At 47.5% G+C, this 16,178-nt stretch overlaps 1 protein-coding gene across 1 annotated transcript; it reads right to left on the bottom strand.

The window, feature by feature from the left end:
* Positions 1-1,053: 1,053 nt before the first annotated feature.
* On the bottom strand, positions 1,054-2,489 carry Cldn5 (claudin 5). Its single transcript, XM_021185097.1, has one exon. It carries the CDS (start codon positions 2,344-2,346, stop codon positions 1,690-1,692), a length of 657 nt encoding a protein of 218 aa, XP_021040756.1. The 5' UTR covers positions 2,347-2,489; the 3' UTR covers positions 1,054-1,689.
* Positions 2,490-16,178: the final 13,689 nt, after the last annotated feature.

Here is a 16,178-nt window from a genome sequence, read left to right as displayed (position 1 = left end):
TCACATGTTCCCAAGCTTGGGGCTGCTCTTGATCCTTCCTGCACATGCACCTGCTGGACTGAGTTCATCTTGATTCAGTGAGGTCTTCCACTGAGGCTGTCTCATTGGGGCCTGAGCAGCCATTAGAAAGTCAGCTTCCCTGTAAGTTCCACCCTTGCCTTCTTTGTCCCCAATTCCAGAATCTGCCCTGAGTCTCTCTAAGCTCACATCCTTAGGTTTTAACCCCTTCCCCACCCTGAGGCACCTAACCAGGCCTGAAAGACTGGGTACTGGATGTAGCCAGGGTTGGTGGCAGATGCCAAGCCTTCCTTCTGACTGGGCTTTGTATGCCTCGTTGCAGCCCTTTCCCGTATCCACTGTGCATTCCTGACTCTGGCCTTTTAGCCCAAAGAGAGAGAAACTAAGCTTTCTTTGGCTGTTGGCTTTACTCGCTTTGCCCTCGTGGGATCTTTTCCCAAGTCCTGGACCCTCTTTTCCCCCAGGATAGTAACACCCAAAATTCTCTGTGAACATAGGTGCATTAGCAGCAGGGTGGACACAAACCCTAGACCCTGTTTAGAGCCACACTAGCCAGAGGACTAGGACAAAGGGCTGCAATGGGCTCAGCTACCCTGGGCAAGTGCCTCTCCCATAGCAGCTGTTATGTACTGCAGTCAGCTAAAGACTGAACACATCACATCATCCATGCACTGTGGCTCCCACACATGAGGGAAGTGCCTAGTCTAGCTGTGTGCCCTTGTCGGTGGCCACTTGATACTTGGAGCTGAGCAAGCACTGGGGGTAAAAGTGTTGGAGGTATTCCTGGGAGAAGCCAACAACCTAGCTACCCACTCTCAGCACTTCCCATCACCCAAGTCGCCATTCCCATGATGTGAGTGAGACTCCAGCTGGATCCTCTCCTGGGCTCTGCCTCCCCTCCTGTATCCCAGCCTAACTCCAGCACTTGGCTGAGTTGAAAACTGAAGAAATCCCTGCAGGGAGTCTTTGAGGAGGGGTGGGTAGATGAATAGGGAGCTGGGCACAAGGAGTGGCTGGACAGAGGACAGGACACAGTTGAAAGTGTTCAAACCATTTACTGAGCAAATTCTTGCCCGGCCCACCCCCCAAACCCCAAGCTTCCAGGAGGAAGGCAACCCCTCTAAGGCTCTGGTACCTACAGGGCCCCCACCTTGGGGGAGTGCTGGAGTGAGACCAGGTCCAGGCTAAGTCCTTTGGTTCAGTAGGTTCTTCTCCACTAACAAAGAAAATGCCCTTTTTAACACGTCCCTATGGCAGCCCCGGGGTTTCTCCGGGTGCTCTCTGCGGGGTTTCTCCAGCTGCCCTTTCAGGTTAGCAGGTGCCACTGGACATTAAGGCAGCATCTAATGCCCCCAGGATCTCAGTAGGAACTGTTCGCGGCAGTTTGGTGCCTACTTCACCGATGAAATCTGAGAGTTCCACCCACGTTGTGGCCAACTGCTCATAGAAGAAAAGGTCGGTCAAGTTCTTAAAAGTGCCTGTAGTCTATTCTGAGCAAGGCCGGGCTAGTGATGGTCAACGGACTCTGTGAGAGCGGGCAAGTCTGGCCCGAACCCAGCATGACTTGCGCTGCGCAACCCTGCGGTGGTCGTCATCCACACACGGCTTCCCGCATCGGTCTTTCCCATCGCGGGCTTAGCTGCGGGAAGAGCCCCGCCATGCCTCCCGCCCTTAAACATAGTTCTTCTTGTCGTAATCGCCATTGGCTGTGGGCCGCCGCGGCGCAGAGTACTTGACCGGGTAGCTGAACTCAGGGCGCCCGATGCAGACCCAGGCGCCGCAACACACGAGGCCGCCACCGCACATGAGCAGTGCGGAGGCCGCCCAGCCGATGTACAGCGCCGCGCCCAGCTCATACTTCTGTGACACCGGCACCGTCGGATCATAGAACTCGCGGACGACGATGTTGGCGAACCAGCAGAGCGGCACGAGTGCCAACAGCCCGCACACCGCGTAAAGCGCTCCTCCCGTGAGTGCTACCCGTGCCTTAACTGGGCCCGGGGCCACGCAGGTGGTGCACTGAGCGCCGGTCAAGGTAACAAAGAGTGCCACCAGCGCCAGCAGCACAGCGCCCACGGTGAGTGCCCGAGCTGCCTGCACCTCCGCACTCAGCGCCAGCACAGATTCATACACCTTGCACTGCATGTGCCCGGTACTCTGCACCACGCACGACATCCACAGCCCCTTCCAAGTCGTCTGCGCCGTCACGATGTTGTGGTCGAGGAAGGCAGTCACCTGCCACATGGGCAGCCCACACGCCAGGATCAAGCCCACCCATCCTACTAGACACAGCACCAGACCCAGAATTTCCAACGCTGCAGACCCCATGGCTAAAGACTGAATGCTCACCCGACGGCCCTTGGGGCCTCTGGGTGCTCTCTGCGCTGCTTAGGCTGGGAGCTGGGAGTTGATTCTGGTGCCTCTGCTCTGGAGCCTCCAGTCCTGGAGCAGAAGAGGAGGTTTTAACTACACCAACTGGGTTCTGAAGTAACCTGTTGTCCTATTTGAAGTCTCGGGGGCGGACTCTGCCCCCAGGGCGCAGCCCCCCGAGTTAGCTCAACCAATCCATGAGCAGACCTTCGGCCCACAGCCAATCGCGGACCCCCTGACAGCTACAGTTACTGAAACCACGCCGAGCAGGACTAGTCCTGCTCACCCGAACCGCACCCTGCAGAACTGCAGTCTGAGACCCTACCAATTTCTGTCCTAGTCGGGGCTGATCTTGGCAGGTACACAGGAGATCTGTGCGCCCCTGTCTCCACTGTTAGCAGCATGACCTCTAGCCTACACTCACCAGCTCCACCTGCTACATCCCGGATCATTCCAACTCCTCTCTCCTCTCTGCAGACGCTTGACCTGGAGGTTCTCTGAGCCCCTGTGCACAGGTGAAACAAACCTCTACGCCCGCCGTTTGTCCCTTGGCACACCAAGCGGAGATGCTAGGCAAGGCTGTGTTGGGCTTGCCCTTAATTATAACCTTATTCATGATCCTGCCTAACCACCGCCTACAGTTCTCACTCCTTCCCTGGAACTGGCCTGACACAAAGTGAGCAGTGCAAGGGCCTGTGCTCTCCTCTGGGATGCTGCGCAATCCCTGAGGGTTCTCCGACGTCCAGTCTTCTCCAGCATATAGGCTGTGATCCCAGCACAGCATACTGGAATCCTGGGACAGCAGAGACACGATGGGACATAGAAAGGCTATGCCATCCTACAAATAGTTGTGGTGCTTTGCCACCCCAGCCCCCAGGCCACCCTACGGAAGCCAACTTGGAGTTTCCTGGCCAGGAGGAAGAGCCCCCATCCTCGGTGGAGGAGGGAGCCGCGGGATTTCCGGGCATTCTTCTGCACAATGGCCCAGCAATTTCTTGAAAGGTCCACTGGGTTAGACACACTGGGTCCCTGAGGCTCAGGTGGGGGCACCAGGCCCCACAGCCCACAACCAAACTAGGGCGCCAGCCTCTTTCCAGTGAACACTCCTCCCTGCTCCCTTTGTTTCCAGCTAACCCTGGACTCCAGCTGGGCTTTGTTGTCTTCTGTTCTTGTTGTTGTTCTGTTTGGGGGGTTTGTTTTGTTGGTTTCCTCTGCTCAAAAGAACTCAGGGCCTCTATAGAGAAAGGATGACATTGTTGAGGCCAGCCACAGATGTGGAGATTTTGGTAAACCTCTCCCTTTATGGGTTCCTGCTTCCTTCCGGAGATGGCTCTGAGCTAGAGGTCTATGAGGCCAGGTCATTGCCTACTTCACCCTACAACAAACTGTTCTTAGAAGACAGAGGGAGAGCCTCACATACACACCCTTCCTTGTCCTCCCTGGTACCTCTTCCAGCTATCATATATTTCCTGCTGCCTTCTATCTTCTAGAGACCCGTGCTTTTCTGCAGACCCTTCTCCTGCTCAGTGGATGTAAACTCAAATTCTGCTCCCCCTGCTCCAGTCTGCAGAATTTTGTTTTGCCAGCCCCCTCCCTTCAAGCTCCCAGGCACCTTCCTGGAGCAACTAGTGAACCCTCTTCAGATGACCCAACAAGGCTACTCCTGCAGGCCCTGGCCTGTAATCCTCTATGGCTCTCATTGCCCACTGACAAAGAACTGGATCCTGGGAGCAGCCTAGACTAAGCTGGCTGTAAGTGACCAGGAGAATATTTACACAATTTATACTTCAACCAGATCCATCTTCCCTGGGCCTTGGAATGAACCTTCCTACTGTTCCTGGCTTGTCTTGCTGTTCTGCAGGATGTGCTGATGCACACATCTGAGAATATCTCTCTACACGCAGGCCCCAGAAGGTCCAAGCCAGGATAGCTTTTGCCTGCTGGCTTTCTCCTACTAGTGTCCCGAGAATACAGGGGATCTTCTGGGACACACATTTGTCCCAGACAAGAAGCAGCTTGCTGCTTTCAACTATTTGGGGCTACGAACAACAGGACATGCTCCCCTTCCTTCTGTCTGCCCTCCTATCCGCCATTTTGGTACTGTCCCCAGCCTGGCACCCAGAATGATCCGAGCAAGTTCACATACCTTTGGTAAATTCATAATTGCCAGTGGAACCTTAGATGCCGTATTCTCCAGCATGCAGCGGGACCAAAACCACTCCAGAAAAGGACAGCCAGGGCTGGCAATGCTTCCTTGATCCTCCTCAAAACTGAAGGTGGCCCAAGTGACCACCCCAGATCCTTCCTTGGGGATTTTGTGTGTGTGTGTGTGCACTGGACAATGTCTCCCCCAGAGCACACAGCACAGGCCACTTAATAAACAAACTGCCAACAAAGCACCAGGTAGGAAGGCAAAACCCAGCAGAGGGTTCTCTGAAAAGGTGGCATCGCAGCAGGAGTCCAGGAAGAAGATCCCAAGGAGCAGTTGGAAATCTGAGTATAAGATGCTGGTGTACAGATGCATTTGGGCTAGGCAATGTAGCTCTGGGGTAGAGCACTGCTTAGCAAGTTCCATCACCAACACTACAAACTAAAACTAAGTAGATCACCCTAGAGGTGGGACAGGGCTCCCAGCGGATCTGACCTTGGAGCAGAAAGAGGTCAGCATAGCCAGAGTGCAGCAAAGGGCCAGGACCAGGGAGTCTGGGGTGGTAGGGGGCTTGCCAGGCAGGCCACCTGCTCCTGCCCTGCTATTGTTCTGCTTTCCCAGGGGAAATGGCACAGGATCCTATTAATCGTGTGACAGAAAGGCCTGAGTCTGCAGAAAAGCAAAGTTTATCTCTAGCAGCTGCTGGCTGACCCTGCCCCGAGGGGATCCGTTGACCTTCCATGGCAATCTAAATTTAGGCTCTAGGTTCCTGGGGCTTGGATTTGAGGAGCTCTTAACAAACAGGCTTTATTTCAAAGGGAGTGAGGGAAGGAAACAAAAACAAAAACAAAAACCCCAGCCTTACTTCTATCTTTCAGTTTCTGGTCCAGGATGTCTTCCCCAAGTTCAGCAGACATTTACAGATCAACAACATTCTTCTTGCCCAGAGCCATTTCTTGGTGGAAGACAAAAAGCCCAGGCTCTCACTGGCCCAATGGGAAGCATCTTAAGACCCCCTCCTCATGTCACTGGCTGTGGGACTGGGAACCTAGGGTGATCTCCGTAGGAAGACTGCTCCTGCAGTCTACCCGCAGTTGGCAAGGGAGTTAGACTCCCCCTTCTTTTTGAACTAAGGACTTGGCTTCTCTGTGCTTCATTTTCCCTTTCACAGTGTAGCCCTGGCCACAGGAGAGGCCACTTATAATCCAGAGACCTCTGGTACAATTCCTGGGAGCTAGAGAGGGGCTTGAAGTTACTCACTGGCTCAGTTGACCTTCACAGTCCATGGACCTCAGGCCCAGCAGGTGCCATCTAGCCATCAACATCAGAGGCCACTGTGCTTCAGTGAGCAGGAGAGTTTTGAGAGGGTGGGGTCCTGTAGCCCCACCATCCCTTTTAGGCCCACAACAGATATAGTCTCCAGGCAGTTCAACCCGACCTCTCCAAAATATAGTCTCAGTATGTATCCCTGGCTGTCTAGTGCTTGATAAGTAAACCAGCCTGGCCTTGAGATCAACTTGCCTCTGCCTCCCAGATGCCAGGATTAAAGGTATATGCTACCACACCGGACTTGAGATATTTTCATCCACAGTTGAGTCTGTGGTTGTAGATTCAGCGGGCTGGCTATGTTCAGGCAGTTACTTAGCCATCTATCCCTCAAGGCGTCATTTGTTTTTTGGTTTGGTTTGGTTTGGTTTGGTTTTTTTTGTTGTTGTTATTTTGTTTTGTTTTGTTTTGTTTTTTGTTTTTTGTTTTTTTTTTTTTTTGAGACAGGGTTTCTCTGTATAGCCCTGGCTGTCCTGGAACTCACTCTGTAGACCAGGCTGGCCTCGAACTCAGAAATCCGCCTGTTTCTGCCTCCCAAGTGCTGGGATTAAAGGCGTGCTTCACCACTGCCCGGCTTAATTCTTGGTATTTAAGAGGTTATGTTACTGATATTATTATCTGATGCCACCTTTCTATTGCCTATAATCAGCATTGTGTAACCCCAGTTTCAAAAGTTTATTAATTCACTGGGTATGGTGGTCACATTTGTAATCCCAGCTCGCAGGTACTGAGGCACAATGATTGCAAGTTAGAGACCAGCCTGGACTACATAGTAAGATCCTTCATCAAATCAAAAGACCCCAGATAGCTGGCAGTTTTGCAAAAGATACGGTTAATGAACCTATAGACATAAAAATAGGAACTGTCCCAAAAGAAATCCACATGGAACAACTCTCCCGTGGGGAGAAAGCTGAGCTGCAGGGTGACTCAGACAGGTCAGTGGACATGTAATTAGAGTCTCCAAGCCATCTCTCTGGCCTCAATAATCATGTCTTAAATGTGTTAACTATGTGCTATTTTATTATATTTATATAATAAGTTCTTCAGATATTTTCATATAAAAAGAATTCCAAGATAGTAGGAAGCAAGAATGTGAGAAGCAAACTATTGGTGCATAATAATAGACTTTCCTCCTCTTTTCCTTGTCTAAGCTCTGATTCATAATTGGAGCAAAAGTATTGCAGTACATGCTGTGGTTCTCATTTACAAAGTAGAGACTACACTTAAATATGGTGACATCAGGAAGGGGAGATAGGAGACACCTCAGCTAAGTGACATCAGGAATGGGGGATAGGAGACATCTCAACATAGTGACATCAGAAAGGGGATAGGAGACACCTCAACAAGGTGACATCAGGGAGAGGGGATAGGAGACACCTCAACATAGTGACATCAGGAAGTGGGGATAGGAGACACTCAACATAGTGATGTCAAGAATGAGAAAAATCCCACCTGAAAAGTATTGCCACCAAGAAACTTTGCCGAGTTAAACACACAGTGCACACAGTGTTTTTCTGAAGTGGTTTCCAATAGTTGCAAAAATGGTTTCCTTGATGAGGAGTGAAAACCACACTTATCTGTGAGTATAAGGGTCAATGGTTATAGGTTGTTGTTAAGGATTATGCTGGTCTAGAAGAATAGTGGTTGTAGATTCTCTTCCAATAGCCATGATTTTACTAGCAGTGAGAAGTCAGCTAGGTTTCCAGTACCAGGCATGGTCTCCTTCTTGCTGAATGGGTTTTAAGTCAAATTAGAAAGTTGTTGGTTACTGCCAAGGTACGTGTGCCACTACTGCATCCTTAGGGATATGTTGTCATGCTAGCCATTGATGTAGTTCATAGGCATCACAGCTGCATAGGAGTGTTGGATGCCTCCTTTCTTTGGAAGCTGGCTGTAGTGCCTTCTGGTGCCATAAAAATTAGTACTCAGGGAGGGGATATTCAGGTCAGTTTCAGCTCAGGGGCTTCTGGGCCTCTGTTTCTGACATGCATGAGGCCTTCAGCAGTACGCAGTAACCAAGGGCAACAGCAATAGGCTGTATGTTTTGGGAGTCTCTTGGACAGGCCTGGCCGACAACTCAAAAGAAGGTATCTTTGTCACTGTTCTATTTCTGGGAAGAGCCACCATAACCAAGGCATCTCATATAGAACAAAACATTTAATTGGGGCTTTACTTGCAAGTTTCAGAGGTTTAGTCTGTTATCTTCATGGCAGGGAACATGGTAGCATCCAGGCAGATGCTGGGACAGTAGTCTGGAGCTACATCCTGATCCATAGGCAGAGAGAAAGAGCCTCTGGACCTGGTGTGAGACTGTGATACCTTAAAGTCCACTCCCAGTGACACACTTCCTCCAGCAAGGCCATGCCTCCTATTCTACTCAACATTCTCTAAGGACCAGACATTCAAATACATGAGCCTGTGGGGGCTGCTGTCATCCAAACCATCACAGAGAGCATCTTGTTTCTGGTATTGAGGCTTTTGTGAAGTGGTCTTAGGCTCTTGGAGAAGGTGCTGTCAGCCCAGACGAGAAAATTTCACTAAAACTATATATGTAGAGTTATGCACTAAATTACATGAATTATAAATTCTTAGGTAAACAATTGATAGTATGATTCTTTGTGACTTGTCTGCCATCCATGTTGCTATGTTACCCCTCTCCCTTTCTCCTGTATTTGTCTCGTGTCCCTTCCATTTGCACAAGGAGCCCCTTTCCCCTTTCCCATATCATGTTATGGATCCTTCCATTCCCCTTCACCCTCTTCCTGCCTTCTTACATACGTACTTCCCTAATGATTCCCCCCTTTTCTATTTTCATGATCAGGTTACTTGTACTCTGTTATCCCCCCTCTATTGCTCCTCAACTCCCCTTCCCTGCAATGGTCCAGTTTTCCTTTCCAGGTTTCCATTGCTCACATCTGAAGATCAGGAGCTCGGAGCCTCCCATAAGAGCAAACATGTGACATTTGTCTCTCTAGGCCTGGATTAGCTCACTGGATATGACCTTTAAGTTCCATCCATTTACCTACAGAGTTCATGATTTCATTTTTTCTATATAGCTAAATACAATGCCATAGTGTATATGTTCATTTTCACTTTCCATTCATTGGTTATAGGACACTTAAGTTGTCTTCATTTCCTTAATGTTGTGAATAGAGCAGCAATGGACATGGCTGAGCAAGGATCTGCATTGCAGGGCAGAGCTGGGTCATGTAGCACACTTATTTTTAGATTCTTGTGAATTCTCCACATGGATTTCCATAGTGGCTGCAACCCCACCAGCAGCGAATGGTGGTTCTCTTTTCCCCACATCCTCTCCAGCATTTGTGGTTGGTGGTTCAGTTGATTTTTGCCATTCTGACTAGGGTAAGATCAAATCTCAGAGTTGTTTTGATTTGCATTTCCCTAGTTACTCTGAATGATGAACATTTTTTGAGATATTTCTTAGCCATTCCTTTTTCTTCTTTTGAGAAGTCTTTATTCAGGTTCTAGACCTATTTTTCAGTTACTTTTCTTTTCTTCTTCCTTCCTTTCTTTCCTTCTTTATTTTTTTGTCTCTGCTTTTTAAATTCTTTGTATATTCTGGATATTAAGTGTTTGTGAGATGTACAGCTGGCAAGGATTCTCTCCTGTTCTAGGGCTTCCTCTTCTCCTGGTTGACTGCTTCTTCAGCTGTGCAGAACCTTTTCAGGTTCATGAGGTCCCACTTATCAATTGTTGTTAATTCTTGTGCAAATGAAGTCCTATCCAGGAAGTCTTTTCCTGCACTTATGTCATGCAGGAACTGCCTGTTTTCTTCTAGCAGTTTCAGTGTCTCAAGTTTAGGTCTTTGATCCCCTTGGAGTTAGTTTCTGTGCAGAGACAGACACAGGTCTAATTGCATTCTCCTGCATGCCACATCCACCTTTCCCAGAGCCATTTGTTGAAGATGCTTTCTTTTTTCCACTGAATATTTTTGTCAAACATTAAGTGGCCGAAGTCATGTGCCCATTTTTTGGGTCTTTGATCTTGTTCCATTCATCTACACGTCCATTTTTATGCCAATACCATATTGGTTTTATTAATATGTCTCTGCAATGTAGCTTAAACTATGAAATGGCAATCCCTCCAGTATTCTTTTGTCCTTTTTTACTCTAAGGCGATGCCCATCTTTAAAACTAAGATGTGTAAGCAGCAGACAGATGGATTTTGTTTCTTTACTCAGTCAGTTTCTTTCCATTGGGGAATTGAGGCCTGATACTTAAGGCTATTACTGAAATATGTGTGCTCGTTGTGGCCACCATGTTGATTCTGGTGTTCTTACTTGTGTTCTTAGTAGTAGTATGTATTTTAATAATTACGGCTTAGTGATGCTTTCCACTTCCTCACCTAAGCTCAGTCCTCTCTTCACGCAGAATTATTACTTCCTGTACTTTCCTTAAGGTCAGTTCGTTGGATACGCATTTTTTTTCTATTTTTAAAACTTTGCATTGATTTTTTTTGTGTGTGAATTTTATATCATGTGCCCTCATCCCACTCATTCCCTGTCCCTTCATCTCTGCCCTCTCCCTTGTAACCTCCCCCTCAAAAGAAAACAAACAAACAAACTAAATCTTGCCATGGTAGCTGCAGTGTGTCACTGTATGTCACACAGCATACCCAAATACCTTTTCCCCAATAGCTTTGCTTGCAAATGTTCGTTGCAATGACTCCTTGGTCTGGATTGAGGCCTCTGACTTCTGCTACTCCATCAATACTGGATCTACACTGGGACTCCTCTCAAATATTCTGTTGTTGCCCCGTGTCATGGAGATCCTGTACCTTTGGATCTGCAAGACTGGCCCCTTCATGTGCTATAGCAGTTCACATACAGGGATGTTGTGGTGGGCCAACTCAGAGCCCTGGATCTTTGGCCTGGGCATGAGATGAGTTGGTCAGCCCACCAGCTCTCCTGCATCTGCATCACGAGGGCCAGCTCTTCCCCTTTGCCTGCCCAGGTGACGAGTGGGGCCAGATCAGCACAGTGCTCTGACACCGACCTGGCCTCAGGTGACAGCCCAGATCAGGGACATCTGCATGGCCTTTGGTGGTAACATGGGCCTAGGACATTAACACAGGCCCTGGCTGTAATAGGATCACTAACACAAACATAGTCTCTGGCAGCAGCATGGGCCCATGGCCTTAGGTAGCAGTGTAAGCTACTCAGATCAGTTTGTCCCCTGGTGGCAGCATGGCCCTCAGACATCCACAGGTGGCAGTCCAGTTTACGGACATCCGCATGGCCTTTGGTAGTAGCTTAGGGAAGGACATTGACACAGACCCCAGCTGCAACAGGGCCACAACCCAGACATAGCCCTCAGCAGCAGCCCCCAGAGGGCAACATAGGCCACCCGGATCCATTTGGCCTCTGGCCATCAATATGGTCTCAGGCAGCAGCCCAGACCACTCACATCCAGATGGTCTTTAGTGACAACATAGGCCCCAGACATCAGAACAAAGCCCGGGTGTGGTAGGGCCACTGACCCCAAACATGGCCCCCAGTGGCAGCCTGGACCTGGACATCCCTGTGGCCTCAGGTAGTTGTACAGGCTCCTCATACCTGCCTGTTCCTCACCACTGTCAAGTCTCCAGTTCCACCTCTCTCCACAGAGGACAGACTGCTTGGTTTTGCTTTCTTTTCCATATTTTCACGATGCATTCCATCTTTCCATCTCTCTATTACATCTTCATCCATTGTAATGACGTCCACCACAAGGGCCCAGAGGCAGGTGCTTGGGTCTCTCTCTTCTGGTGGCCTAGGACCAGGGGACTGGGGGCAGGACTGGATATACATTTTTTAAGGCTTATCATTGAAATGTTTCTTTCTCCTTCAAACCATATAGCTTTGCTGGGTATATTATTTTAGGCTGGCTGTCATTGTTTATTAGGACTCAGTATACATTGCTCCAGTCACTTCTGGCTTTCAACGTTTCCATTGAGAAATCAGCTGTCACCTTTACAGGTTTTTCTTCATATGTGTCTTGTATTTTTTTTCTCTTGCAGCGGTTAATATACTCTTTGTTATGTACATTTATTAAGTATGATTTGCCATGGGGATTTTCTCTTCTGGTATTGTCTTCTTGGTATTCTTGTATCTGTACTGGTGACTTTTCTTAGTTTGGGAAATTTTTCTTCTATGATCTGGTTGAAATGGTCTATGTCATTGACTTGGACTGCTTCTTCATTTATTCCTATAATTTGAAATATTTTGGTTTTTTTTTTCATGATATTCTACATTTCTTGTGTGTACCTATTTCTGTGTTTTTTTAATGCTTATTTATTTATTTAGCTTATTCGGTCTAGATCTTCTATTTTATCTTTAAGACACAATATTTTCCTTTCTGCTTGATTTATTCGACTTTAAGGATTTCCTCTGAGTTTTCTAGTTGGGATATTGTGGTTTTCAATTCCATCTGCATTTCAGTTTCAGTCCTTTTTGATTTCCTATGTTCTGAGTGAATTCCATTCTCAAGTCCTGGATTGCCCTCCTCATTTCTATCAACTAGTGTTTTCTTGGGCATTACCTGGACGTTTCTTCTACTTAAGTCCTTTGATTTCATTGAGCTGTTTCTTCCTGTCTTCCTTAAACTCCTTGAATTCTTTAAGGGGGTTCTTTTAACTTCTGTGTTCTAGAGTTCATCTAGGTAATTCTCTTTGGCCACCTTTTGAAGGGAAGATACTGACTTGATCTTTCATAGTGTTGTCATAGTGTTGCAATGAGATCTGGGCACGCTGACTTCCTTTGTTAGTTTTAAGTTTGTTATGGATGGAGCAGGGTGGGGGAGAAGAAAGGATGTGGATTCGGGTTAGATCTGAAACTCCGGTAGAACACAGGCAAGTGGACAGAGAGACCAGTGGGCTGGGCTACAGGATGTGCTTCCTGTTCCGTGCTGGGAGTGTGGAGATAGATCTGAGCAGAAAGGTTGGCTATGAAGTGGGAGAGCCCTGTGGAATGGCAAATAGGGAGGGATGATCCTGGCCTAAACCTAGAGCTCCTCTGCATTTAAGGAAAGGAAGGTCAGCCTAGGCAAGAAATGCAGGAGGCCTGTGTACGGAGTTGGGTGGTGGAAGCAACACCTCTACCTTGTTATGAAACTGGGTCTTTGCTGATTTTAGCTGTATGGGCCAGGCTAGCTGGCTCATGAGCTTCCAATAGTTCCCTGGTTTTCACCTTGTTCTCATTTTCTTGAAGTAGTTCTAGGATCACAGATGTTCACACTGTGTGTCTGGTTTGTTTGTTTGTTTATGTTTGGCTTTTCAAGACAGAGTTTCTCTGTGTAGCCCTAGCTGTCCTAGAACTCAGTGGATAGACTAAGCTGTTTTTGAACTCAGAGATCTGCCTGCCTCTGACTCCAGAGTGCTGGAATTAAATGTGTGTGCCACTATGCCTGATATGTCTGGCTTTTTAAAGAACATAGGTGCTGGGGATTCTAACTCAAGTCCTCACATTTGCACAGAAAGCACCTTTACCATTGAGCCATCTTCCCAGGCCATAATGCCATATTTTAAGGCTTTACGCAGAGACTAGTATTGTAGTGATGGATGGATGCATGTGCTTAGTGAAACAACAGAGACCCCAGAACTAGCCCCATACAAGTTTAGCCAGCTGACATTTTTACAAGCAGGCAAAAGCAATTCAGGAACATAAGAGCTGAAATCAGTGACTCTCACCACTATCCACAACTGAGATGGGGAGTGACCCCAGTGTTTTTTAGATGAGAAGAAGGGAAAAGTGTGTGTGTGGGGGGGGGGGGATGCATTAAAAAACTTCAAAAGCGTGCACAACTAAAAGAAAAAAATGACAAAATTAATTCATAAAAAGTAGCCTGTGGTTTGTGAGAGACCTGATAAACAGGTAGAAAGACACACAGACAAAAACTGCTCTATCACATGCATCGGGGCTCTCACTCAGAATGCACAAAGGTGACCCAAAGTCAGTATCTTAAGCCAAAGCAAAACAAGTAGAAATTCACCAAAAGACATGGAGCCATCTCTCCGACAGAATAGACCGTGAGCAGACGAAAGGAGGTTCCACATCGATGTCCTTCAGGCACATGAAAACTAAGTTCATGATGGGACAGGAAAGATGCAGCAAGACATAAAAACATTACCACCAAGTTCTTAAGGTCACAGAGGCAGCAGAATGCCACACAGCAATGGGAGCGTGAAATGCCATAGGCACCTGTCTTAGGGTTTTACCACTATGAAGAGGCACCACAACCACTGCAATGCTTATAAAGGACACATTTGATTGGGGCTGGCTTACAGTTCAGAGGTTTAGTCCCTTATTGTGACGGTGGGAAACACAGTGGCATGCAGGCAGACGTGGTGCTGTAGAATGAGCTTGAAAGCTCTACACTTGGATCCACAGGCAGCAGGAGACTGTGCCACAATGGTTGTATCTTGAACGGGGGAGACCTTAAAGCCCACCCCACAATGACACACTTTCTCCAGCAAGGCCACACCTCCTAATAGTGCCACTCCCTATGGACCAAGCATTCAAGCACATGAGTTGATTGGGGCCATACCTATTCAAACCACCACAGCACCCATTGAAGCAGTTCGTCATTTTCTTCAAAAGCTAAATGTGAGATGTTGGGGAGATGGCTCAGCAGTTGAGAGCACTGGCTACTCTTGCACAGGACCTAAGCACCGGTTCCCAGCACCCACGTGGCAGCTCACAACTATTCATAACTCCAGGACTAGGGGATCCAATGCCCTCTTCTGACCTTGGCAGGCATCAGACATACACAAGCATACATGAAAGCAAACACTCATAATACATACAATGAAGTACGCTAAATGTATACTACCATATAATCCAGTAATTGTACATTGGGAATTTACTCCAGAAAAATGAAAACTATGTCCTCACAGAAACATGTATATGATTGTTGATGATAGCTTTGGATTTTAATTTTTAAGAAATACTCTCTTCAGATGCATGCATGTGTGTGCACACACATATACACCTATGAATGCATGTACATATGGAAAACAATGGTTATATTGGTTTTCTTTCCCTCTCATTCTCCATTATATTCTTTTAAATAGGGTCTGTGGTGTTTCGAAAGGAATGGCCCCCATAGACTCATGTATCTGAATGCTTGACACATAAGGAGGCTATTAGGAGGCTTGGTCTTGTTGGAATAGGTGTTGTTTTGTTGGGGGAAGTGTGGCACCATGGGGGCAGGCTTTGAGGTCTCCTATGCTCAAGTTCTGCCCAATGTGAGCCAATCCTCTTCTGCTACCTTCAGATCAAGATGTAGACCTCATGTCTGCCTGCACGTTGCCATGTGTCCTGCCATGGTGATAATGGACTAGACCTCTGAAACTGTAAGCCAGTTCCAATTAAATGTTTTCATTTATAAGAGTTGCCTTGGTCATGGTATCTCTTCACAGCAATAAAACCCTAAGATAGGCCTTCTCTCATCATTTTAGTTAAACTGCCTGGCCAATGAGCCACAGGGATCCCCCACGTAATTCTGGGGTTATGGACACATGTTGCCATGTCCAGCCTTTTTGTGGGTTCTTGGACTCTGGTCCTCATGCTTACAAAACAAGCACTTAACAATACTGAATCTTTCCCCCACTACCCCTTGAGCCATACATTTTGTATTTTTTCTTTCTAAGCTTGCTATGTTTGATCAAAACACTCTTCAAAAGAGTTAACCACAGGACAGAGTCTAAACTTGGTTGATTTGAGACTTCCCTTGTCAATACAATTAACCAGATGAATCTCTTTACCTTAGCCTCAGGCAGACTCTTCAGACAAGGACAAAAATCAGCCACATTCTTCACCAAAACACCAGAAGAACAATCTTCAGGCAATGTACTAAAATTCCTCTCCTTTGAAGCCTCTAGATCAAGGGCTGCACAGTTTAAATCACCCTCAGCACCAATATCTTTCTTATTCCTACTAGGATGGTCCATTAAGCCCCATTTAAAGCCTTCAACTACTTCCCAAGAATGTCTAATGGGCAGCTAGGAGGAGGGTCTCTTCTGCACAGGGAAAAGCTTGAGCATAGGACCTCAAAGCCCACCTACACAGTGACACACTCCCTCCAACAAGGCCACACCTATTCCAGAAGGCCACACCTCAGAATAGTGCCATTTCTCATGAGCCAAGTTTATTCGAACCACAACACCAGGTGTGGAATATGGGGCTGCTTCAGATGAACCATAGCAACAGAATGCCTCATGCTCTGGCAGGGGCATGATTTTGCCAGCTGCAGATAGTTTGTTTGGAATTCTGCAGATTCTTGAGAGTCCCAACAGCTGCTATTGCTGGTTTGTTGGT

Source organism: Mus caroli, chromosome 16, assembly GCF_900094665.2.
Source record: "Mus caroli chromosome 16, CAROLI_EIJ_v1.1, whole genome shotgun sequence".
Taxonomy (NCBI): Eukaryota; Metazoa; Chordata; class Mammalia; order Rodentia; family Muridae; genus Mus; species Mus caroli.
The sequence above is the reverse complement of the archived record's forward strand: the minus strand, read 5'-3'. Positions and strand labels throughout refer to the sequence as shown.